The sequence below is a fragment of the Musca autumnalis genome, unplaced genomic scaffold (assembly GCF_047663935.1).
Source record: "Musca autumnalis isolate F117 unplaced genomic scaffold, ASM4766393v1 scaffold_5, whole genome shotgun sequence".
In the NCBI taxonomy this organism is placed as follows: Eukaryota; Metazoa; Arthropoda; class Insecta; order Diptera; family Muscidae; genus Musca; species Musca autumnalis.
In genome coordinates, this window is record NW_027412088.1 from 97,970,857 (window position 1) to 97,997,530 (window position 26,674).

The 26,674-nt window shown below is 36.1% G+C and overlaps 3 protein-coding genes across 5 annotated transcripts; 1 reads left to right on the plus strand and 2 right to left on the minus strand.

The window, feature by feature from the left end:
- The first annotated feature begins 16 nt into the window (after positions 1 to 16).
- On the plus strand, positions 17 to 449 carry LOC141406073 (protein NCBP2AS2 homolog). The gene is made up of 2 exons (XM_073991101.1): positions 17 to 189; positions 263 to 449. The coding sequence occupies exons 1-2, from the start codon at positions 17 to 19 to the stop codon at positions 342 to 344; spliced, it is 255 nt and encodes an 84-aa protein (XP_073847202.1). The 3' UTR covers positions 345 to 449.
- Positions 450 to 1,992: 1,543 nt separating this feature from the next.
- Positions 1,993 to 11,522, minus strand: GTPBP1 (GTP-binding protein 1). Of its 3 annotated transcripts, none has more exons than XM_073991096.1 (7): positions 11,299 to 11,522; positions 5,923 to 6,393; positions 5,665 to 5,845; positions 5,431 to 5,594; positions 3,922 to 4,100; positions 3,475 to 3,859; positions 1,993 to 3,412 (listed from the first exon to the last, which is right to left on the minus strand). In XM_073991096.1, exons 2-7 carry the CDS (start codon positions 6,176 to 6,178, stop codon positions 2,559 to 2,561), a joined length of 2,019 nt encoding a protein of 672 aa, XP_073847197.1. In that variant the 5' UTR covers positions 6,179 to 6,393; positions 11,299 to 11,522; the 3' UTR covers positions 1,993 to 2,558. The 3 variants fall into 3 exon arrangements, with proteins under 3 accessions (XP_073847197.1, XP_073847199.1, XP_073847198.1); XM_073991098.1 differs by lacking the exon at positions 11,299 to 11,522 and adding an exon at positions 10,103 to 10,383; XM_073991097.1 differs by lacking the exon at positions 11,299 to 11,522 and adding an exon at positions 9,381 to 9,879 and having other exon boundaries at positions 5,923 to 7,445.
- Positions 11,523 to 24,178: 12,656 nt separating this feature from the next.
- On the minus strand, positions 24,179 to 26,179 carry bic (bicaudal). Its single transcript, XM_073988848.1, has 2 exons — positions 26,040 to 26,179; positions 24,179 to 25,972 (listed from the first exon to the last, which is right to left on the minus strand). Exon 2 carries the CDS (start codon positions 25,970 to 25,972, stop codon positions 25,424 to 25,426), a length of 549 nt encoding a protein of 182 aa, XP_073844949.1. The 5' UTR covers positions 26,040 to 26,179; the 3' UTR covers positions 24,179 to 25,423.
- Positions 26,180 to 26,674: the final 495 nt, after the last annotated feature.

Here is a 26,674-nt window from a genome sequence, read left to right on the forward strand (position 1 = left end):
CCAAACTCTCGACAAAATGGTTTTTCGTATTCTAATGCGTTATTTAGCCAATAATGAACAACTTATAAATCGAATGGCAGAAAGCTACCCAATGCGCCGTGCCGCACAAATTGTTGTCTCACTAATGTACAGAGCTAAGGATTTGGCGCATGAGACTAAATTACATGAAATGTCACCGGATCGTTTCAAGTAAGTTATAGGAATTTGTGGCCTCAAATGTAATGTTTTAAAATATATCCCTTGTCCTTATTTGTCATTTCAGATCATTTATGAATCTTTTCAAGGATAATGTCAAAAAAGAACTCGAAGGTGTCAAAGATGAAATTAAAAAGAAGAAATTTTAGTTAAAAGAAATGTAATGATTTTTTTGTTTAAAGACTTGTGTTAAATTAAGTTCTACTTGCAAATATTTATAAATTAGTATATACATACATATATGCTATCCATAATCAAGCTGTTTATTCTGATCTAGAAGCAATGAAGAGGTAAACGTGTTTCAAACTCTATTGCTGTCGAAAGTATGTCTTGAAACCAGTCGCAGTCAGAAACGTTGTAAGTTAAAACTTTGGAATTGTGAGATAGGCAGAACTATCTCGGAACAGTAATTAACAAATAATATCAATTCGTGGTAAACAGATCAAAACGATCAATAGGTGTTTCTCTAAAAGCAGAACGCAGTTCAAAAACAAGAAACAAGTCACCTGAAAATCATGCCTCTGTATGTACAATGATCCTAAACGTTTTGTTTTATAGAACGAAAGTAAGCGAGGTAGTTCGTTAAATGTATATGGACCAATATGTAGATGACTTTGTCGATAATCACAGAGTCAAACGTATATAATTACAATGAGTACGATGCTCAGGTGCTCTGGTCTTATCTCACCACCGTCAGTAGTCACAAAACTTTATGGTAAGTTATTGTCTGCAACATACACAACTCAAAAATAATAAATAAATTGAACCACATAGACGAATCAACACCAATTTTATCGATGATACTACAGTTTCAAGCTCTCCTTGCATTACCACCTGGGCTCCTCCATATGTATTCAGGCGGACCAAGACGACAACTCAACTCACTGTAAAGAAATCCAACATTTTGTTGAGCCCGACATGCATAGCTTCACAAAATACCGCCATTCCATTATTTTTAAGATTTTGAAAATCCGTCTAGCCTAATGCCTGAAACAGTGCTTTGCAAAACCGAGATTTTTTAAGGATTTAAATTTCACCCAAATTTTTTATTGCATCCAAGGACCCAGGATTTTATTTGGACCCAAACGTGAATTTTTGTTGGACCCAAACGGGGATATTTTAAGGATTTTAATTTCACCAAAAAGTGGATTCTTCAGGGATTCTAATTCAACCTAACGTGGAGTTTTTAAGGATATTAATTAAACCCAAACAAGGATTTTAGTTGGACCCAAACCGTGTACTTATAGAGGATTTTAATTTGACCCAAAACATGGATTTTTAAGGACTTTAATTTGACACAAAACGAGGATTTTAATTGAAACCAATCTTGAAATAAGGATTTTAATGAACCCAAGCCGAACTGTTTTAGGACTCTTGGACTTTAATTGGATTTAAACTTCCAAAGATACGTTCAACGAAACGATTTTTGAAAGGATTTTAGGATTATCAATTTTTTTTAAGGATTTCAGGTGAACCCAAAGGAAATTTTTCAGTCAGTAATGGACCAACCTGGATTTTTAAAGGATTTTAGGTAAACTCACTCCTGTTGTGGAATTCTGTAACACATTTTCAGAGTTACCGACAAATATAGGTAAAATGAAAACGAAAAATTAAAAATTGACAGCTCTGTAGCTATCGGTAGTACAACTTTATTTTGGTTGTTGTGGATTACCGAAATTATGAGGATTTTTATTTTACCGATTTTTGTAGGTGACTCGAAAAATAAGTTACAGAATTCCACTACTGGGCCTGCATATTTGAAATATAAATACACTAATAAAAATTTAAAAAAAACACTTTGTTTTAAAATAAATTGTTTATTTTTTTTACTTTTTTCATTTCCAAAAAAAAAAAACTTTTTAAACAAATTTTCACTTCACATTTTTCCGAAAAAATAGGTAAATGTTTTTTAAACTTTTTTTTATAAAATAATAAGTCAACATTAAACAAAAAGAGAGAAAAAAAGATAAGCCCAAAAAAATTCAGTTTCGTTTTGATATGGCTGTGTGTCGAGAAAAAGACTTGAAAATGAATACTTGTGTCTTAAAAAAAATATTATCAAATGAACAAAATCCTAATTCAAATATTCTAACGCTTGAAATGAGTTTAGTGATGTACCAAGAATTGTACAAAATGTACCGGAGGAGTCACGCGTCAAATGACAATGATGATATACGAGAAAAATATTAATAAAATAGTTTTGTTTTCTAAACTTCTCGAGAGCTAAAATTTAAAATTTTTTGTTTGTACATTCGTATTTAGCAATTCTTCTGTTTTCCTCAATACCCATCATAAGTGTGTATATTTTAGTAATTTTAAATAATTTTGTTGCCTCAAAAGTTAGCGTCGTTAATTTTTATAATTTACTGGACTTTTCCGGCAATATGTTGCGGTGTTTGTGACGATGTTTCGTTGGAGGTGGCCGCCGCCGTACTGTTTGTACCAGCTGTTATTGACCTCTTGTTATTACGTTTATTGGTCATCCTTGTGTTATCCCGTTTGTCCGTTGTAACCTCCAGGACACCATCAGTTTTGTGATTTTTCAAATCCAAATCTGATTGCTTTGCTGTAGTGGCCGTCGCTGCCGCCTGGGCATTGGGATTTTGGTTTTGATTTTGTGGAGCGGTATTATTGTGTTGCGAACTACCCTGGCCCTGTGATCGTGACTGCATTTTATTTGGTTTCGGTCGATTTTGGGCCGCCTGTGAATTTGTGATGGGCTTAAGAACATTCCCCACAGCCTTGGTACGTCCCTCACGGAATACCATTCTCTGGCCGGGCCTTATGTATTCGGGGTGTTTAATGAATCTGAATTTAACATGAGCCTTATCACCCGTTCTCAAACATTCCTTAGACATATTTACAATAGAGGCTGTCTGACGTATGCTACCACAATGGACCATGGCCTGATAACGTGATGATATGGTGGTTGGATGGTGTAAAACAAGGATTTCACCTTCGAATTCCCAGCAGGCTTGGGGCTTTAGCTCAGGACTAACCATAACCATGCCTTTGCGTATTTGAGATCGTTTGATTTTCTTGAGGGCAAAACTTGCAGTTTGGCCTCCCCTCACCTCTTTGACATTCATGCGTTTACGATGAATACTTTTCACAGCAATGGGCATGAAGTTACCCAAAGGATCAGGACCTAGCATTAGGACATCATTTAATTTTATCAAGCCCTGTAGACAGGTGCCAGAAACAACAGTACCCACACCTAGAGAGGGAAAGAAATAATGTTACCTTTTCTGCAGCCTTCTTGTCATTTTCCTGACTTACCCGGTACCGAATAGGTGTCATCAATTTGAAATTCAGCCGGAGAATTGTCCTGGCCGGACATTCGAGTTGTTAATAAATTTAAAAACATTTTCAACAAATCCAAATTCTCTCCAGTTACATTGGACACTTGAAATATCGGACACAACCTTTCGGAAACAAAATTTGTCGCACTTAAAACAACCTCATCGGCTGTCTTAACCATGACGGGGACTTTTCGACAACCTTGAGATTTCAGAATTTTAAAAAGTAATTTAAGATTGTCTTGCAGTACATTCGGAGGACACATATCGATTTTGGTAACCACCACAAATACCGGCACAGACAGAGCCAAAGCCAAACCCAAGTGTTCTTTAGTCATACCAACAATGCCAGCATTGGCTCCAATCTACAAGGAAGGAGTTATGTTAATTCTGATCATAGTTTTAGGTTAATTACACACTGTCTTACCATTAACATTCCAAAATCGGGAGCGTGACCAGTCATTCCAAATACAGTTGTTTTCAGGTAACGTTCATGACCAGCCAAATCAATAAAAGTTATTACCTTGGCAGATTTCTCACATATCTTTACCCAATCCAATGTTCCATGATCGGGTTTGTTTACAACGTTTCCAACGCTATCGAAACCTGCAACAAAGAGAGAGGGAGAGATTGGAATAATTATAAATTTTCCGTTTGTTGAAGGTGTATATTATCAAATCTTTTTCTGTTTAATTTGGTTGTGGTCAATTTCAATCTCAATATGGTCCATGTCCAACAGGGATCTTGGGGTAGTTAGTGGTTAGAGTTGATAAAAAAATATCCGCACTGGTGTACAATACGGAACTAAAAGTTAAGGCCGGTTAAATAGGTGTGGGTGACAACGTGGTGCAATGGCATGTACACCGCTCTTCACAGTGAATGCCCGAGTTCGATTACCTTAACAGACAACATCACATTTTCATGAGTATTTCAGCCATATACAATTCCTCTACAAGAGAGGCCAAAGGCCATGCATATTGCGACACGGTCTGTTCTTGATATGTCTCCTACTAATAACCTTCGTACGTCCCTGGTGGTTATCGACAGGTTAAGGAGTCAGTGAGGTATTTGACTTTCACTTTTTCAACGTTAGTATCGAGATTCCGTTCGGGCACAACGTTTGAATGGTTTAGCTATCGGAATGCCAACTTTATCCGTCGTGAACTGTGGTACTACCTTCGAATAAGACCGAAGTCGTATCCCAGAGATCCAGAGTGACAATATGGGTGGCTAATGATAGATTGAGGACACTTGTTAAATACTCTACTCCGGATTCATACAGCTGCTTAGCATTACCAGTGTGGTCCAAATGATTTGGATGATTTTGGCTTTCTGATGATGTCTGCAGAATCGCTCATCTTAAATTGTAGTGGTACCTCCCTCCTCGGCTAAGCGTATACGGTGGGTGTAGCACACTCCTCTTCGCCCTATCACTCTCGGGGTGCTTTATAAACTGCCGGTTAAAATAATACACTCAACTCTTCGGAAATGTCACTGTCACGCCTTTGAAAGTAACAGCCGTTCTATTATCCTTCTTTCCCGGCTTCGAGAGTGACCGTTGCCCACAATTTACATAATCCTGTACCAATGTTGCATTGCTTCAGGTGGTCCAGATGGTTGCTGAGGTGACGGCCCCTGGTCCAGGATTCCTCCCAGTCACAGTATTTTGATGCTTTGCTCGTTCGCCATTTTAAAATTAGGACAAGGAAATGTGATATTCAGGGTTGTTGAATGTGGGCGATTTGCTGATGCAGACGTCTGTCATGTTAAACTCTTCTAAAACAACAGCTCCATTCTGATGTTTTCCTTTAAAATATTCTTCACATATGTTTTTCGTTTCTTCTTTATAGTTCCGCGTATTATCTCTGTGCCTAATCTGTCATCTACACTTTCATCCATTATGGCAAGAAGTAAATTGATAAACAACAAAACTTACCTAAAATATCATTTCCCACGGAACTGGTGCGACCACTTTCCATTTCATGTTTATGTCTGAACAAACGTTGACGAGCATGACCACGACCATTATCCAAATCTCCATGTGTTAAAACTCCTAATAAGGTAGATTTGCCTGCATCTACATTACCCACAACGGCCACTCTAAAAATACATACAAATATTGATAAATTCAATAAAAAAAATATATTTTCCCCACCAAACTGGAACTTACCTTATTTCCATAAAATCAGAGGTATCCACACGCTTGCGTATAAGATATTGGCCCGTAAGACCTTTCTCAACTTTACGTTGCCTTAGTAATACCATATCGGCATCTATGGTTGTGGCCAAAGATTGCAGAGTAGCAACAGCAGCTTGATATTCTTCCTCGTCCAAACCACTATCGCCACCATCTATTTATTTACATGGAATAATATTCAAGGACTTGCATTTCATTTATCCCAAAAACAAAAGAGAGAGAGAAACAAACCTTCTCCAACACCAATTTCATAAATAGTTTCACCACGACTGTCTTCGGTACGTTCCTCTAAACGCTTTTTAAGCAATTCAAATTGTTCTTCGGTGGGTGATACCAAAACCTTTTTTCCACTTATGCTGGAATAATCGATGCGAGGTTTTTCAATATTGGGAAAACAATCAGTTGGCGAGATGGGGGAATTAAGAGAACTTCCACCAATTCCACCCCCACCACCTCCACCGGAATTGTTTCCTATTGCCGGTTTCATGACGCTTCTTCTTGCTGGTCTATCTGTCGTATTATTTTTGAAAAATTTCTTTAGAATTTATCCAGAGGTTTCTTACTGCAGTACTCTTTAAAGATTTACTTTCGCCGAAAAAACTTTTGATCTTGGTGTGCACTGTCAAACATTTCCTCTAGTCCAAGAACTTTGTCGGTGCAATATCTATAACACAAACAGCTTCTTAGCGCATTTTTTCCAAACTAAAAATTACAAAAATTAACGATTATTTTTCAATTTTATTTTGCAAAGATATTTTGAGATGCGCTTTGTGGTTTTTGCTGTTTTGTTAGTCATTGTTGAACTGAAAATGTTTTTGAGGTATAAGCTGTCTTTTATACCCATTGTGTGTGCGGGTTTTTGTGTTTACAGCAACTTGGTGCAATGTGATGAAATACGACGTTCTGCAAGCATGATGCAATAGCAAGCAAGTAAAATGTAAAATGTAGAAGGACTGTTTGTATAGCATAACATTTTTTAAATAAATTGGTGGGATTTTAGTTTAGCTGATAAAGTGTATTTTGTGATAAGTGTAGGGTTTCCCATGACATGTGCTGTATTCCTAACTGGAAATTATTATTGCGTATGCCATTTTTATCTTCTTTATAACTTTCATGGAATTAGTTTGCATTACCGATAGAAACTTATTGAAAGATTAGCCGTAGATCGCATAAGGAACCTGCACTACTTTTCAACTAAGTATATAATTTTAGTAAGGAACCCAAATTTGGTTGGATGCTTTTTGATTACCCCAAGTTGACCATTATATACCTTACAGTGCATGTTTTAATATGAAAGCCTTTGATGGCTTGGACTCCACCGTCAGGTCCTTTTACCCTGGTTTAGGATATAATAAATCTAATTTCTTGAAAGCGGGTGTTGAAACGCAAAATACATACAAAATAAGCATCAGGTAGATAACTGATGCATAAGGAAGATGTCGCAACGGTGTGCAATTTATAATGCCCGAGCAATAACTGAAATAACATATTTTTATGACGTTTTGAAAGTCAGCCTATCTGTCGTAAATATTTTAAAAGAATCGGGAGTTATCGGGGTTATCTCTGGAACAGTTTAAAATCTACCTTTCTGACATTTCAAATTCTCCGGGTGATTGTACGATCATGGTGTCGTATAGTTGATAGGTTATAAGTCTACATACTTGGTGAAGTATAGTTCTTCTATCTGAGGAATATAAAAATAACATATTGGCCAATGATGCTGTTCTGATTTTCATGACCATCTACCCAAGCCACTGCTATTTATCGAGCACCCAGATAGCGACCGGGCGAAGAGAAGTGTTTTGCGTCGTTTGCGATCTCTTCCAGCCGAAGAAGAACCGCATCAATTTACGATGGATGATGTTGCAGATGTTATCCGAGGCGCAAAGTCATCCAAAGCGCTTGGACCTGACGGAATTTCTATGGTGATGCTAAAACAGCTGGATGGCCCAGGAGTCGAGTATTTAAGTAAGGTCCTCAACTTATCGCTAGACACCCTAATAGTTCCCGATGCCTGGAAGATGGGCAGGGTGGTCCCGCTGCTGAAACCTGGCAAAAATGCCAGTAAAGGTGAGTCACACAGGCCGATTTCACTTCTATCACCAGTAGCAAAGATACTCGAGGCATTACTCCTCCCCAGCATCAGAACGTGTTATCCAGTTGCAGATCATCAACACGGGTTCCGAAAGCAGCACAGTACCACAACAGCACTGCACGCCATTTCCACATATATTGGACGAGGGCTCAACCAGGACAAACCATGTCACAGAACAGTGATGGTAGCATTGGTTCTGACCAAAGCGTTTGATACGGTCAGTCATGCTAGGCTGTTTGAGGATATCGAGAATACTACCCTCCGGCCTTGTCTGAAACGCTGGGTCATCAACTATTTGTGTGGCCGCCAGTCATACGTGGAATTCAGAGACAGGAAGTCCAAACCCCGTAGAGTGAAGCAGGGAGTTCCCCAAGGAGGGGTGATATCTACGGAACTGTTTAACCTCTACCTCTCTGCAATTCCACGCCCTCCCGACGGCATTGAGTTAATCACGTACGCGGATGATTGTACACTCATGGCGTCAGGTCCCAATATGGGTAACGTTTGTGAAAAGCTAAATGCCTATCTCATTGATCTTGTAGAGTTTTTCCACGCGAGGAATATGAAAATATCCACCACTAAGTCAACAGCCACACTGTTCACCACATGGACGGCGCAAATGAAGCTCCCACTGAATGTGCAGGTCGACGGTGCAACTATTCCGACCACAAACTACCCCAAAGTCCTAGGGGTCACATTCGATAGCATTTATAAGTCGTCCCAGCATACTACAGTTATCTGCGATAAGCTGAGAAACAGGAAAAAGGTCCTCAAGTCCCTAGCCGGCAGCACTTGGGGTTCGGATAAAGAAACCTTGTTAACCACATACAACGCGATAGGCCGGTCTGTGGTAAGCTATGCGGCGCCAGCCTGGTTTGCTAACGTAAGTGATACGCAATGGGATAAACTACAAATCTGTCAGAATGCTGCCCTGAGAACAGCTACAGGGTGTCACCTCATGTCTGCAGTGGACCATTTACATGAGGAGACAAAGATCCTTCCTGTGAGTCGTCACAACAGGATGTTGACGATGCAGTACTTGCTTGGATACTATAGGCAAGACCACCCAAATCACCATCTGGTGGATATGCCTGAACCTCCAGGCGAGTTAGGGAGGATTATAGAGATCTAGAGAGAGAGGTCCAAAGATATAAAAGAGAACCTGCATACCAGGCAGGTTTAAGAGACATTCATACTGATGCGGTTGCAGAGGCTCTCGCAGCCTACAGTGTGAATATAGTCTTCGGAGATCATCCACCACCCGTGGTAGCGGAAGAACAGAAGCTGCCAAGACAAACGAGAGTCGTGTTGGCGCAACTTAGATCTGGTTGGTGCAGCCGCCTTAATTCTTACTGGGCCAGGATTGATGGCACGCGGAATGTCTGCCCAGCATGTGGCACCGGTCCGCATACTACGCAGCACCTGTTTTACTGCCCAGCCAACCCGACTGACTTAACTCCTCTCTCTCTCTTTGGACTAATCCAATTCAGGTGGCGTCTTTTCTGGGCTTGGAGCTGGAGGCAGAGCCGAATCAATAAATAAAGATTTACATGTACTTGTAGAAGCTGCTACAACAACAACAACTGCTATTTGCGATAAGATCAGAAGTAGCTCAATGTTTTTCAACATTGGTATCGTGAAGAGCCTGTCTGTGGATAGGCTTCCCTTCCCAATCTTCATAAGAAAGGTGCAAGCTTGAACATCCAAGTTAAACTAGTCACGGCAGCGGGGTTTTTTGTACCGGATTGACCCGAAACCAAAACCAACCCTGTATCAAACCTATGCTGCTACAACAGCAACAATCGCTATTTTCCCTGAGGTGCGCACCTTTTCTGCAACAATCCATCTACCGCAACATAATCAATTTGACATCCATATGACATTATGTATATTTGGATGTCTGGATCTAGGGCTGGAAACTAACATCCATTTTGTCGTCAACAAGTCAATCGCTTCGATAGAGCACATAAACTTTAGACGTTCTGTCGTTATCTTGGTTTACTAACGCACAATGTTTTTTATTACTTCCCTATTCTGCTATAATGTATTCACTTTTAACCCGTTTACACCTTTTACTTTTCAACTACAAACTGGAGTCAGTGACTGGCGTTTTTACTTGCCAGATAGTCAATTACAGACATGCATTGCACTCACATTTAATGCCACGTCTAGTCATTCATAATGGATGTACTCGTACATATGTATTTACCGTATATTGTTTGATAAATATATATGTACTTATGTTTGTACCATTCGTGCATAGGTGGTACATCTTCAAGTTTTTTAATGTTGTTCTTTCTATATTCCAAAAAATACCTTCTAAACAATTCTTGGTTGATTTTTGTTTGATAAAATATAGCGCATATTTGTTGTTGTTGTGACTGCGTCCAATCCTCTCCCATACAAACAATAATAGATTGGCAATGTTATGAAATCCAGATATAAACAAATTATTAATTCCAATATTGACGCGAAGAATATAAAAACAAAAAATTAGAAGAAAACGCGAATAATGATAGGAAGAAAGAAAGATTGCAAACAACAAAAAAGTTATTGTTTCCCTAAAATTTTGTGTAGGAAAACAGAAGCGCAAAAAAGCCAGTGAGCATACACATACATATTTTTAAGCAATGACCCAGTAGGCCATGTTGTCGTATATAAGTTAATAAATTTAGGTGGGGTCGCGCCATTCAAAGAGTTTTGATAAAACAATTAGAGAAAGAGTAGGGAGTACTATATTTTAGTCCCCTCACAGTGCAGTCAACTGTAAACTTTAACATGGGGGTGTCATACTTTTACCAGTACCGCTTAGAAGTATATACTTCTGGACTAATTAAACTGCAACAATTGGAATTTTCGCTGCTAGCGCGAATTTCCTTGTTTTCATCCAAATGCAACAGGTGACATCGACATGACGCATTGTGTTATCTACAAGACACGCGTTTATCGATCTCGGTATAATTTCAAAAATGTAACCCATTGGCACCTGTAACCCATAAGGCCTGGGTACATAAGTTGCCTCGCCTGCTTGCTTAGTCCCGGTCAACACTAGCGTGAGTTTCATTAAAAAATTTCATGAAATAAGGTGTTCTTAAATCGAATTCCCCACTACAGCAATTTTATGATTTTACTCTACTATGGACGTCGATCTAAAGACGCATAATTTCATATCAAAATTTCAGTGAAATTACTGTAGAGTAGCCCGGGACTTATGATAAAAGAATTTTTATTTTCAGAAATGAAGCAGGAAAGCAAGATTTGTACCAACATAAAACGATTGGCTGACGACAATTTTTCCACTTGGGTAGTACGTGGGGTATACGACGTTGTTTTGTTACGTATATAAACTACACAACATACAAAGCAAAAACACAATGACAACGCGCAATACGAAGAAAGTGAAAGGGGGAATGTTGTTAAATGTTATGTTATGACCTGTTTACGAAAGGAGAGGGGAATGCACATTTTAGGGTATAAACGTTGCAACTGTCTCTGACTGCACACAAAATTACCTTTTTAGAAGTTGCAAGAATTTTACTTTTTATGTTGGATTCGACACGGATTACGACAAAGATCGTTCCCGGGAAAATTTTGATGGAAGAACAACAAAAGATATATATCCACGGATTTTTCTATATTATTTTCTTTCTTTTTTAAAGAGACAAAATTATTTTTGTTTGACGTCGCCAAATAGGGATTCTAAAGTTGACTATCGTATAAAACAATCGATATATGTGTCTTTAATTACAAATATCGATTACTTAGGGATCTTTAGACCGATTTTTGCTTACCATTAAATTAGTAATAACGGTAAAATCAAATCAAAAAAAAAAAAAAATACGAGAATTAAAATAAAAAACCATGGTAGAACAAGAAAAGGTAGCAGCAATACCCAGCTGACTGAACTGGGTTGTAGTGTTAGTGTCAAATTTCATATGACATTTTATACATTCATTTCTATTTCGATGTACATTAGGGACATATATTTTTTGAGAAAAAAATATATCATTCGGAAGAAACCATTTCTCAGAAAGACTTCTGCATATCAGTGATATGTAACCTCCTCCAAGTTCGAACGATAAGCCGCGCAGTAAATCACCGCTTGTAGAGGCGATACAAAGTTTGTTAATATGTGAGGTATTTTGTTAAAATTTAAAAAAATAAAGCCCTAATAAACATGTGCTTCTTTGATTTCTAAAACAAAACATTGAAACAGCTTCTCCTTTTTCTATGAATTTCCAGCGACCCCAAACTTTTCTGCAAGAATTCTACTTTCTGCGAGAATTTATGCATTTAGTGGAATGATGTGGAACCATAAAAATTGAAAATGTAACGAATTTTCATTCATGTTTTCCAAAATATTCAACCAAATGTGAAAAATTATTAGTTTTTTAAATTCCAATAATTTATAGACATTTCCTTGTTTTGTTTACAAATACAACTGGCAGTAACGTTACAAACAAAAACAAATTCCTTTGTGGTTGTTGTTCGAGTTGTATTTGTTGTAGTATTAACTTTACCTTGTATTTGTTCTACCATGATAAAAAACTGTCAATTCCACTGCGAATACTTGCAGTTCTGGAACGGACCAATTAAGTCATACCATGGTGTGAGAGGTATGGTGTTTGCATAAATTACAACAACTAAGTATTGCACAATAACAACACTTGCTCGGTTCCAGAACCTGCAAGGATCTAAAAATTTTGCTATTTTGTAAAATTCATAGAACTGTCCATGTTATCTAATATTTGAGTAGTATATCGGATTTTTCTGTCACTGAGGTTAGGGGATGTGTAGCCACTTGTGCAACTGCTCGGAGACCTTCGGTTCAATGTGATCACCCAAGGATATATGCTTTGTTCCTTTACTTTTTTAATAGTAAAAGTAGCAAAAGAGAACTGTCAAAATTGCTCTCAGGTAACAAGTTTTGCACAAAAGTAAAGGAACGGAAAAATAGTAGATCTGGCAGCAATGTCAAAAAAAAAACATGGCTGCTTAAAAAAAATAACAACAGACAAAATAAATTTCACTGTTTTTTATTTTTATTTCGCTTGTTTAAATCTTTTATTATTTATATTTTATTTCTTTTTTTCTTTTGCCTTAAATGTCAAATCTGCAGTTTGACAGATTTTCTATTTCTTACACCACGAAATTTGTCGAGCAGAAAGTAGTAAAAGAGAAAGCCATTTTGGTGTGCCCTCTCTTAAGTTTTGCTTCAAGTTTTACTACTTTTTGGGGTTAATGTCATGTTCACACGAGCGTTTCAATAACGTTGTTCGCCTGTCGAACGAAGTACACGAATTAACCCGTTTCCACGACATCATTCGTAATTAACAGAAACATAAACAAAATTTCCTTCATCTTTGTTTCCTTGTTTTCACGAAAATTTGAACCGAAAACACATAAAATATACATTAAATGAATAGGAAAAGCAATAGACTTTCCTTCAAATGTATCTTCTATATTTAACTACACACATTTCATAATTTTTTCCATAATTTCTGAATAATTTTGTATTTCCAACATATTTTTATGTATTTCTATTTTCAAAATTAAAGAGAGAGAGACATGTCAAAACAATGTTTGTGTATACAGACTTTCAGTTATTTGTTTCCTTTTTGTTTCTGATTTTTTACGCGATTTTGAACAAATGGGCAAGAAATGTGTGTGGAATTCAGAAGGAAACACAACCATCTTCCTTCTGAATCTGTATAAAAAGTTTAGTACATTAATTATCATTCATCTTTTTCCTTTTTTCTAAAATTTTTTGTGTTTTCAACAAATTTTTCAATTTTGAATTTAGACATGTCATAATTAATTTTTTCGATAAATGTTCTCATTTGTTAGGGATGGGACATACTTATTCGTCGTTCAGAGAGTATTTCTAATCGAACAACGTAGAAAAATCGTCGTTCGTTCATAGAATTTTGTGTGGGGAAATAAGTAATTTATTCGTAGTTATGGGTCGAACAACGAATAGAGAACGAACGACGTACCGTGGAAACGGGCTATAAGGAACTCTTGCCGACCATGGTACAATAATACAGGTAGCATTATCAAGCCAGCTGATGGTAACATAATATGTCAATTGCATTGAATTGATGTCAAATTTTGACATCTTATGTTAACAACACTTGCCGATGCGGCTACCTGTGTATTTGTACCATGTTGCCGACTTAAAAATGGTAAAACTGACTAGGCTTCCAGTTTTTTTATTTATTTATTTATTCATATTTGTATAACATAAAGCCTTAAAGGCCTTTATTCAACCAGCATTTCAAACTCCTTTTTTAATTTTTACCATTATGAGTACTGAAACACCAAAAACGCATATAATATTAAACAAATTCACTTAAAATAAATGAAAATTTCTCGTTTATAATAACTTGTAAACATGCACGTTTTTACGTTTTTTCATAGTAGGCTGTTTTTCTAGGGGAGGGTTACTAACCCGACGCCCAAACCCAAGTTTTTAACGTTCTTATTGGTGAACGCGCGGCACTTGTTAGCTCACTACCTTTAACGGGTGTTAAAGGCAGTTCCCCAGGTGACACCACGGGGAGGTCAGTGTCCACTTGAGATGAAAGAGGGACCAAAATAAATCCTGGGCTTTGCCATGTTAAAGCCTGTCAGGACCGTTGCTTGGTATCTTCCATCCCCTACGTCACCAAACATGTACGGCGGATGCTAATTTGCGGTCGCCCGAAAATGTACTTTATGGCAATAGACGTTGGATTACGTCCAAGGCCGTTTACTGTGGCCCATCGAGACAGCTTTGGTAATTTGATCCTTAACAATTTTATCATTTAATAAAATTAAAATTAGTAGATTGAACGGATCTGATTAGGGAGACTGTTGATGGAGGTAAGAGTAGTGTTCTTGTTGCCCTGGATTTGTCCAAGGCGTTTGATTGTGTAGACCATTCGAGGTTAATAGAGAAGCTACGCTGTAAATACGCGTTTGATAGCTCTTCTTGTAAGTTAATTTGTTCCTATTTGTCGGGACGTTCTCAGTACGTTTCCCTTAACGGTGTTATTTCCAGCAGATGTAATATAAAGTTTTTAGGTCCAACATTAGGTTCAACATTTCCATATTTTATAAAAGTAATATATCTTATATATATAAAAATGGTGTAAAAAATGTATAGTAATTCATAAAATGAGAACGGCTAGGCCGATTTCTGTAAAATTGTATGTCAGTTATTCGTATTTTCGAGGAGAAGGTCTTTACGGAAGAAAATTTTGGAAAATCTCTCTGGAAAAGTCGGAAAATTGGAAAAATCGAAAATTGAGTTTTTGTATGAAATTGTATTCCTTAATAGCGAGACAAAGTTCGCCGGGTCCGCTAGTATATATATATATATATATATATATATATATATATATATATAATTGTTCCACAACCATCCCAAACGGGACAAGGGAGACTTCTCCCATTTTATAAAAGTACGTCTGCTTTTATTTTTTTTTACAAATTGGTTAGGAACCAATGTCCCCGATTCTTGGTGACTTCCTTTAATTTTTCTATCTTTACAAGGCGTAATCAATTAAACATTTTGAATGCTGTTCATCTTATGGATACGTCATTTGAAGTAAGAGTAGCTCGAATTTTTAATATCTTGCACAACGATATGAAAGTTTTCAATGTTTACCCGACAACTTATGCAAAACGTCTTATATGCCACTTAACTTAATTTTTTTTCTACTACTTTTAGGGCCATTATTATATGTGTTCTTTAACTATCTGATGGATTTGAAAACGCAAAACAAACTAATTTGTAGACATTAAAAATATCATTTTTACATTGATAGTTAATGCCAAGAAGCTCCTCCTTGAAATTCAATCATCACTTTCAACTTTTAGTTAACCGGAACGCTATAAATCTGTTCGGTAAATCCAAACTATAACAAAAGAAGACTTATAATAATGGGGGTTAATGAGTTTTTATGTGATCGTTAAAAGGTTTTGTCATTTTTACCCCAGTAGTGGGATTCTGTAACTCATTTTTGCTGTTATCGATAATAGTCGGTAAAATTAAAATGCTTATAATTTCGATAATTAACGAAAATTTTCGGTAAGTTAACGATGAATAAAAAGTAGTCGCTAGCCTCTACCGACACAAACAGTGATGCCAACTTTTCTTTATGTTCTTAGTCATAATTTTGCGATTTAATTTTACCGATTTTGTTGGTAACAGCAAAAATGAGTTACAGAATCCCACTACAGATCTCACATTTATATACATACTCTTGTGCCAGACTATGAAAATTTTCATGAAAATTGTTTGAGCTTATGGGTAAGAAGGGAGCAAGGGAGCTCATTCAGCGCCGCTCTCTCCCAAAAGCTAAACAATTTTCATGTGTTATTTTCAGTGTCTGGCACAAGAGATAGATAAATTTATTATGTTCCTCATTGTATTATTATTCTGAATTTTAATCATACAATTGTCAAATTATTTTTTGTGAGTAGTGATAACATACAATGAATTGTTATAATTTAATTCATCTTTTTTGGCCCGATGGATTTGAATTAATGTTCGGTTGTTAAATAAAAAAAATATATAGTGGGGTACCTCAAGGTTCCATTTTAGGCCCTCTTCTTTTCGTTTTATGCGTCAATGACATTGAAAGTTTGTTATATAATAGCAGTTGTCGTCCATTTTTGTATGCTGTTGACATACATACATTTACTTTTTAAAGGTAAATCCAGCGCTCAGTTAGAGCATGATATAAATACTACCTTGGTTAGGTAACAATAACCTTATAGTGAATGTTTCTAAAACCAAAGCAATAATTCTGTATTAATATACAACTTAATGGACTGTTGATTGAGTTCGTTGATCGTTTAAAATGTTTAGGAGTTATACTCGACACAAAACATGATTTTTCAGCGCATATAGATGCGTTATACCCCAGAGTATTTAATATGCTTCGGAAATTGTATTCTACTGAATTCTATTTGCAGCTCTTTGTCAAGAAAAAGCTTGCTTATTCTATGTTAATATCGATCATTTCTTATGGCATAGAAGTGATATCGGGTACAACGCATGAACATTTTGTAAAAGTAGAAAAACTGGTCAACATGATTGTAAGATATGTTTATAACATGCACCGATCTGAACATATTTCGGAACAGGCAATTATTTTCCTAGGAGTGCCGTTTAATATTTTTGTTCAGCAACGAGTTATTTAATTTCTTTATAAATCGGTAATTTTTGAACTACCCGGTTTCCAGCGAGATCGGCTTGCTTTCTTTAGATCTACTAGAAACACACAATTAATTTTTCCACGTTTTCCACACGTATATATCTTTTCATTTTTTTTTTTTTTTTTGTTTTTGTAGATTCTACTGTATTGGAATTACTGATGCATTGATTCATTTTGTATATTACCAGGGGCTGGATTCTTGTTCTTTGAAAATTTGAAATGTAAAATATTTCCTTTGTAATTTTTTTTTATTTGACAGTTTTTTCCTTTATAAAAGTTTTCTGGGGTTATCATGAATGAAATTTCCCCGTGAGTTTCGTCTTTCCGCCGTTGCAACGTAAGGGAAAAAGTGAAAAAATTCACGAGGAATTGCCGTTCATGATAACCCCCTTCATTTCACATTTTCATAGAAACAGAATTGAGCCCCAGCAATAGGCATATGATAACTCTTTCTTCATTTTGGCTGGGGAGCCTTATTTTTACCTTGTAGTTGTTTTACGCACACACAAATGTATGTACATTTCATAAAATACTTATATGTAATAAGATTTGAATTGTAATATTTTAAGATACATTTCCTGATTCGAAGAATACATTTGTAGTTTTTTGCATGTTGTGACCAAATGGCTTCTTCGCAACATATAAACAAAAATAACTAAATAAAATTACTACTCAAGATGCAATTGGGATTTTCGTCTTCATTGAATGAATGTTGCGTTTTCTAACACAATTGTCCACCCTGATTCTTTTCCCGATTTAGCTTTCTTACGCCGTTTTAGCTTTTACTAGCTTCTACAAATAGGCGATAGCAAACATTCCTACAAAAAATTTTGTGTACCCAATTTTCGACCCCTTCTTTTGCGTTGCCCTTGTGAATTTCAGCCTAGAACGGTTCTTGCAATGTCACTCTGCGGTCCGAGCAAGATGTTGCCTAACCAGATCCATTTTCTTCTGCGGATTTCTATTTCGACAGGGATACAATAAGTTTCCAAGTCGGCGCTTGAGTGAAAACCAAGTCGTACAGCCGCACTGTATAGGCCTTCGAAATTCCAAAAAATCTCGTAGCCATGCAAGTCTTTAATCCCGGTCAGAAGGCCGGCTATTTATTTATTCAATCAATACAAAGAAACCAACTAATTACCAATTATACATGTATTGAACGTTACATTACAAACTTAACGTATGTAATTAAAGTTTCCCAGCAAAATTAATTGGAAGTAGTGCAATGTAGACTTGTTCTTTCACGACATGTTTTGATGCTGTTCTAACGGAGTGGTTAAAAAGGCACTCCATTCCTCACATTTTATGCGCATTCGGATGCGATCCAACGAATGATCTCTATTTCTCACATTTTAACTCCATCCGGATGCAGTTCAATCAGAGTTGTGAAAAATGCACTCCGTTCGTTACAGGTGGTACACATTGTCAGTTTTGAATGTCGATATTTCGCAATTATCGATAACTGTCAAACCGTCCAGCAACCACAAAACATTTTGTGGTTGCATGATGAATGACAAAAATGAACGGCCACACTAGCAAGCAGCAACAAAGCTGTCATTCAAAACTGACAATGTGTACCCAGCTTTACATTTTATTAGTAAAAACAGAAAAACGCGTTAACTTTTCCAAAAATTTTGTATAAAATAATTTACGAGAGTTGGCGTTTTTTGTTTGGGATGACGACTTCTATTTTGTTTTTCAAAATAGTCAGGCTTAATCCCATACCCAGCAAAATGTTCGATGTCAAATCATGAGTTGAATCATGGGTGCAAGTGACATGTCATAGGTGAAAATTTAGGTGAATCACCAATGAAATTTACAAGGGAGTGACACACACTTTCACCAATTCATTGTCATAGCATTTTGCACCAGTTCCTTGTCATAGCATCTTGCACCAGTTCATCAACATAGCACCTTGCACCAGTTCATTGCCATGGCATTTTGCACCAGTTCATTGTCATAGCATCATGCACCAGTTCATTGTCATGGCTTCTTGCACCAGTTCATTGTCATGGCTTCTTGCACCAATGCTTTGGATCCGGTTTTTCGCCAATCAGAAATAAAATTTGCAATACAATTATGTAATTTGTTGAATTAATAAGAATACAATGAACAGATGTTATTTTTCTTTATTTTGTATAAAATTTTCAAAACTATATATTATATTAATCTGCAATATCATATTTATCTCTTCCATGGCTGCAAGATATTTCTTTCAAATTGGGGTTCCTTTTTTCCAATATTCGATAAATTATGTGTCAATCTCTGAACCAAGCTCATCATTTGGGAAATCTAGTATAAATTTGAATTCTGTTATGTTATTTCAAAAGAAAAAACTTAGCCTGTTATAGTTACCATGTTATGGTCTCTTTTATACTTATTTTACCGATCTTTTACTTTGCTTCTCTAATTTTGGATGCCATGTTTTGTGATATCACATTCAATTTGGCCTTTACATTGGATTTTTTTCTTCCCTCGGGTCGCATAACGTCAAATAGCTCGTATTCATATGCCGGTGGCATCTTTATCCATCCTGTTAACATGGCCCAACCAACCCAATAATTGCAGCTCGATATGTTTTACTATATCGGTGTTGGTCGGCTGGTGGAGCTCGTGGTTTATAGACCGGGTCTTTTCCATACTTCTTTTTAATATCCACAAAACGAAGCAGGTTTCCAAACACAAAATATATATATTTATACCCTATACCACAATGTGGAAAAGGGTATAATAAGTTTGTTTTCCCAAAAATTCATGTAACGCCGCGAAATATTCGTCGTAGACCCCTCATGTGGTATACCAAACTTCATATCTCGACGAGATAAAGCGATTTAGCGATGTGTGTCCGTCCGTCCGTCCGTCTGTCCGTCCATTAAAAATTGTAATCAAGCTAGAGGCCGCAATTATGGACCGATTGTCACGAAATTTAGTATGGAGGTCGGGTTTGGACCAGAATAGAACTGATTAGTTTTTGGCGATGATCGTGAAATGTTAAAGGGATGAAATGGACCAAAAACAAAATTTTTGCTCGATTTTGTAGCCGCTCTGTAGGTCGCAATAATAGTCCGATCGGCGCGAAATTTTAAACGTAGTTTTGGTTTGAGATGAAGAAGTAGCGTGCAAGTCAACGGTATGATCGGATAATATTTAGCGGGTTAAATTGATCAAAACTTTTGTGTGAAAATTGGTAAAATTTCTAATGCACATCTTATAACAGCTAGCCCGGAAAGCTAGTGCACAGGGATAGTGGTATAGGGTATCACATGGTCGGCCCCGTCCGACTATAGTCTGTTCTTACTTGTTTTTTTTTTTGTTTTATATCAATTTACATTGTATTTTTAAATAAAACATATACATTTTTGGCACTATCGATCACATTTTAACAATTACTTCAGCAAGTACACAATTATTCGGGTACATCAGTATTTGATAATTTATTGTGCTGGTAAATATCAATTTATTTAAACTCATGACAATATTATGACAAAGATCGGATCTTTCACCACTTCAAATTCACTCATGAAAATTCTATGAAAAAGATCGGATCTTTCACGACTTCAATTGCACTCATGAAAATTCGATGAAAAAGATCGGATCATTCACGACTTCAATTGCACTCATGAAAATTCGATGAAAAAGATCGGATCTTTCACGACTCCTTTCGCACTCATGCAAAACAACCAGTGAAATCATGATTTCACATGGAATCACTTCCATTTAATTTTGCTGGGTAGTCGTTATTTTAATATTTTATTAAAACAACTTTAATTTATTAGTGGGAAAAAATTGGCGATGTTTACCAAGGGGTAAGGCAGGGAATACTATAGTTTCAGATCTCGCCACAGATCTTCTGATGAAGATCTTCTGATGAAGATCTGTGGCGAGATCTGAAACTATAGTATTCCCTGCCTTACCCCTTGGTAAACATCGCCAATTTTTTCCCACTAATAAATTAAAGTTGTTTTAATAAAATATTAAAATAACGACTATGGGATTAAGCCTGACTATTTTGAAAAACAAAATAAAATAATTTACGAACATTTTTGCGGTAATTTATGAGAAGACAATTTTTTTATTGGAGTGCTGTTGGAGGACATATCGAAATCTTAACTGGTATACGGATATGTACTAACATATGTTCACTTCCTAATGCCGCCCTGAGATAATAACTGGGTGCCTCCTCCTGACTCCAATGGAACATCTACATGAGGAAGCAAATATTCTTCCAGTGCAGCGACTCAATGCTTTCGCTGCAGTATCTGCTCGGATGTTACTGTGAAAGCCATCCCAATCACCATATGGTGGATAGGCCCCGCCCTTTCAGGCAGATCAAGGAGAATCTTCATAATCCAGAAGAAGAGGTCAGCGTTACAAGAGAGAACCTCTAGATCAACAAGCATGTGAAGCACGTTTGAATAGCATTCATACGGCCGCTACAGCAGCTACAGTTTGAATGCGGTACTCGGAGAACATCCCCAATCCATCGCAGATGACTACAAAGCAACTGACGTTTCGGAAGTTAGCCATTATTTCTCAAACGACTAGAAAGGAATTTTCCCAATTTCTCTTCTTATTTTGTGTAAAAAAATGCTAACACCTATTTACTAATACCAAGGTAGAAGTGACAATCAGCTGTATTCTTACTTTTTTTGTAAATTTAGTTTTCAAAATGTAATAGGGTCTACTCATCTCCAGCTTCGAAATTTGCTACCATAAAATACTGTTTTTCTTCCTAAACGTGTAATAAAAATGACCTACGACAGTTCTGAATGCTTTATATTTGCATTGTCATTCAAATTTGTTCTATTTTGAAGGATTTTCAAAATGTATTTATGTTTTTCCTGAGAAAATTTTTGGAACGACCCTATTATTCAATATTTTCTTTGACAATTAATTTTCAATACCAACAATGTTGTTTTTGTAAATTTGTTAGTTGTTGCAATTCATGCACATACCTTCCATAAATTTACCTTGACTAAGGCCATGTTTATATTATAGCCTTTTGCCGGGTTAACCTTCTTAATGAGGATTTATTTGACGTATACGCAAAGGAATTGGCATTTGAAAACCAGTGGGTTTGTTAATTCCGGTTATATATAAACGTATTATAATACTTCTATAAACCGACAACAAACAACAATATTTACATTTTAAATAAAAAGACCATAGTCGTGTTCCTTTACCTGCCTGAGGTTACCAGTTTTTACTACTTTTTACCCGCAAAAGCTCTGTTCTTTTACGTTCAAGAATCTTCAAGTTGTACCACTTTTTACTCGAAAAGCGTTCCTTTACTTCAGACACAATACAATTCATATGGGAGCATTTTACAACTTTTACTACTTTTGCCGGTTTTACCATTTTCAGAAGTAAAGGAACAGACCAAAAGTGTTCCCTTACTTTAAAAAGCATGCAATTTATATGAGAACAGTTCACCACTTTTATCATTTTTTGCCACTGTTACCATTTTTAAAAGTAAAAGAACATACCAAATAATGGCTATATTACATTGTTCCACAACATCCCATACGGGACAAGGGAGACTTCTCTCATGGCTATATTACACCATATGCTTTTTCACATGCATATTGTCACTTTGAGTAATATACAGACCAGCTGATGTCATTCATGTGAAAAACATATGGTGTAATATAGCCATAATAAGAAATCTTTCATTTGGTTCATGGTTTAATAAGAAAGGTTAGCCAAAGCTTTATGTCAATTTAAATTTTTTTTATTCGAGTATTCCTAAAACTTCAAAACAATATACACAAACTGTGTATGTGTGTGTGGTGTTTGAATAATATGTCAAACAATTTTAAAAAACAATCGAATTCAATGATTTTTAAAATTATTTTTGGAACATTTGTATGGAAATAATTCGCCAGTTTATCATTGAAACAACCATTTTAACATACCCACAACTTGATTATGCGGAGAAACATTGGTCCTTCATTCATTTTTCGCGATTTTTATAAAATGCTCAAAATTGGTGCTGTAAACAAACCCACTTGTTGCTTAATTTTGAAGTTTTAGGAATTCTGGAAAAACAAGGGTTCTATAGATTTTTTTCATTTAAATCTACCTCTTTACTTATACCATGATTTGGTTTGTTTACGATAGGCAATTTTAAGACTTTCTCTTATGGTCAGGAGCCAATCTCGGGAACGGGAAGAACATTTTCTTTTAAATTAAAAATTGTCTCTAAGTAGCAGGCCTTTCAACAAGGGAATTTTCGGAACATCAGAGCCCCATATCTCGGGAAGTATACATTTCCCCAACAAAAGTTATACAGCCTTGGAATCAGCATAAAAAGCACAATCTGTGGTAATAATTTCATATTTTTTCGAACACTATCGGTAAAGGAAAGATATGCCAGACAATTTAGCTACGAGAAATTATTCGCAAATTTATTTTCTACAGCCCGATAATTTTACTCGATAACGAATGTTGTCATCCCAACATTGACTACTCGGTTCGAAAAAACTCGATATCGAATTACATAATTAGGCCCCTGACTTGTTTCAAATGACCTAAATATATCAATTGACCTAGTTCATGCAAGCTTTTTAATGAATCGTCCAGATGAACCTGTTCTTTGGCGAACTAAACATCTCTACCATACACCGACCAACCAACAAAAATATACACATCTACACACTGATGTGATTATAAACATCAAACACCGAATTTTTTTCAGAGATACACTTCATTGCTGATGAGTCATTTTGAAAATAAAACTCACTCATCGTTATGATAGCGGGGGGACACTTCTAAATTGAAGCAATGTGCATGGGTTCAAGGTTATTTTTATTTTTCGGAAAACTGCCACTCATAAAAAACGCATTCTCTTAGTAAAACATTCATATCGATCAATGCCCCCAACCGGCATTGATAACACGAAAAGAATAACAGACAAAATTATTATGCCTAACCGGCAAAGCAAAAGAGGGGAGGTCGCGTATTGAATACTCAATATGCTGCCTGACGACGGTCTAAATATAGATTTTTTTCCAAAATGTATCCATGTGATTAGTGATAGAAAAAATGTGCTAGTCCAGCAAACAATTTTTTGGTTAGATATTGGTCATGATAAATTATGCCATTTTTATTTCCCACATGAACTTTGCCTTAATTCTGATAAGAAAATGAGACCACCTTTAAGTAGTCTAATCACTTGAGGTTTGTGTTTTTTGTTTTTCATAGGTTTATCTTTATTTTTAATTATTTTGTAATGTTTGCTAAATTTATAGTTTAAATTAAAAAACTTTTGAACATTACGTTGTTTCAACAGTTTTGGTAAAGATTTTTTTCAGAAAAAAATGTTGGGTGATTTTTAGGAAAATGACTTTTGTTTAATAAAAAAGAACAAATTACGGGTTCAGGGCAGAAGAAGAATAAGATTCAAAAAGGACCAAAACAAGTTAGAATTTTTGTCATGAGGAACTGTTGGATAGGTTTCAATTAAGAATTACTAGTGGTGATGATGGGCAATGGGGAATCTTGCGTTTCCATTACATAAGCAAGCTTTTTATTTTCTATCCAAAGGTTAAGACTATACATACACCACTCACTGCTACTTGTTATCTTATATTACTCGAAAACAATTTTTAATGTTTATAAAAAATAATAGAAACCATCTCCTCAAACTGGCAATGTTTTTTAAATGGAGTGCCATAGTATTGTATTATAGTTTTGCCTATAAATATCAACATATTGTAGTAAAAAAAATTAATGGAATCTTTCAATTGAAAATCATGCAAGTGAAAATAACTTCACCCTGAAAAGTGCTCCTTCTTTTATGTGGGATTCTAATGGATGGATGTTGTATGTTTTTTCAGAGGTGTAATGATGATGCTTTGTTATGATTACTTTGGGAATTTGTTAAAACATGTTTGGGGTTTTGTTGTTTTGTTTTTCCAAGACATACTTTTCAAAAGATGTCCGTACTTTAATAGTAAACAATTTTGTATTATTATCATTGTGTACTACACTTGTTTTGTTTTAACAAATATTTCTTACTATTTATAAGCATATATAGTTAAGATTAAAATAAAATTATAGTAAAACTTGCTTACTACGTTGCCCGAAAATTGATTTTGTTGAGTTTTCACATCAGCAGACGGAGTAGTCAAGAAGAGAATCCCAACACACACTGCTGCTGTGAACAAATCCCCCGTTTATCCAATATTTGTTTTCTTTCTTTTTCTATACAACTTCCAAAAACACTAATAATTGTGTCGTATGCTTCCTTCTTGTATGATTTCCAAGTAAACGGATGAAAGTTAATAAAAAAATGTGTGTTTCTTTAATAATTATTGTAAAAATAATGGTATTGTTTATCATCCCTTTTAAACTACCCTTCTAGTACAAAAGGTAACCTCTGCGCCGGTTATTTTTGTTATTATGTGTTGTGGTGTGGTTGTTTGTTTTCTTAAGCTACTGGTACTTCCTCGGGCTTTTTGGCAGCTTCTGAAGTTTCAGCAGGCTTGGCAGCAGCGGCACCACCAATGGCGACTTCTTCAAAGTTTTCTACCAAATCGGGTACATCATCATCAGCAGTATTGGCTGCCGCAGCAGCACCAGCGGCAGCAGCTCCCGCAGCAGCACCACTCTTGTTGGCCAATTCACTGGCAATCTTTTTCAACTGTGTAATATCTTGGGGACCCAATTGTGTTAAAATACCTGGCAACATTTCCGAAATAGATTTGTTTTCACCATGGCCGGTAATGGCAAAAGTGTTGGTGGGCAATGAAGCCTGTGCCTTGGGATTGTTGAAGTGGATGACAGTACCATCGTTTTTAATGATGTTGACTTCCTCAATGCCGGGTATGGTGTTGACCGATAATTTCTTCAATGAAGATTGCAATTTCTTGTCATCTGTAGCGGGGGTGGAGTGAACAATCTTCTTCTTGCGACGAGGAGTACCCTTACCACCGATACGCACTTGCGCTTGCAATTTCTTCAATTTTTCGGCATTCATCTGCAACACAATAACAAAATTATTAAAAATTGCACATTTTTTTCAAATATTTCACAGATTTTATTACATTTTAATTAATTTTTTGAGGACGGTGCGTGAGAAAACACGTGCGCCAAAAGTAGAGTCAACTGTCAAAAAGAAATCGTCGCCATTATGCATGCTAAAAATTCTAGCACCATTCAAGCAGTTTATTGTAATAGACTGCAAGAACGGCCTTGATTACACCGTAGAATTTTACAGAGTTGCATGTCCAGATGGGGTGATGTTGTCAATTATGACGTGCGTTATATTATTAATCAGTTTGAATTTTTTGAATGCATGGTTGCTAGCCACATTTCATTATTCATTTACAGAAACTCAGGCTTGGATAAGCATGAATTTCTGTAAAAGAATAAAGAAATCCAAGATCGCATTTGTATTAGGTAGTACCTGGCATTTGTTCATTTACATGAAATTGAGCGTGAAGCAAGCAACAAAAGTCATTGTGTTTCTACCTTAAAGGTGTGAACAGAATGAAATACGCCGCTTTTTTCACGCTCAGTTTCATGTATAAGATTAAAGGCCAAGTGCTACCTAATTCATTTCAATTAGGTAGTACTTGGCCTTTACTCTTTTACATGAAACTGAGCGTGAAAAAGCGGCGTATTTCATTGTGTTCCTACATTAACACCTCTCATATAAGCGTACAATATTTTTTAATAT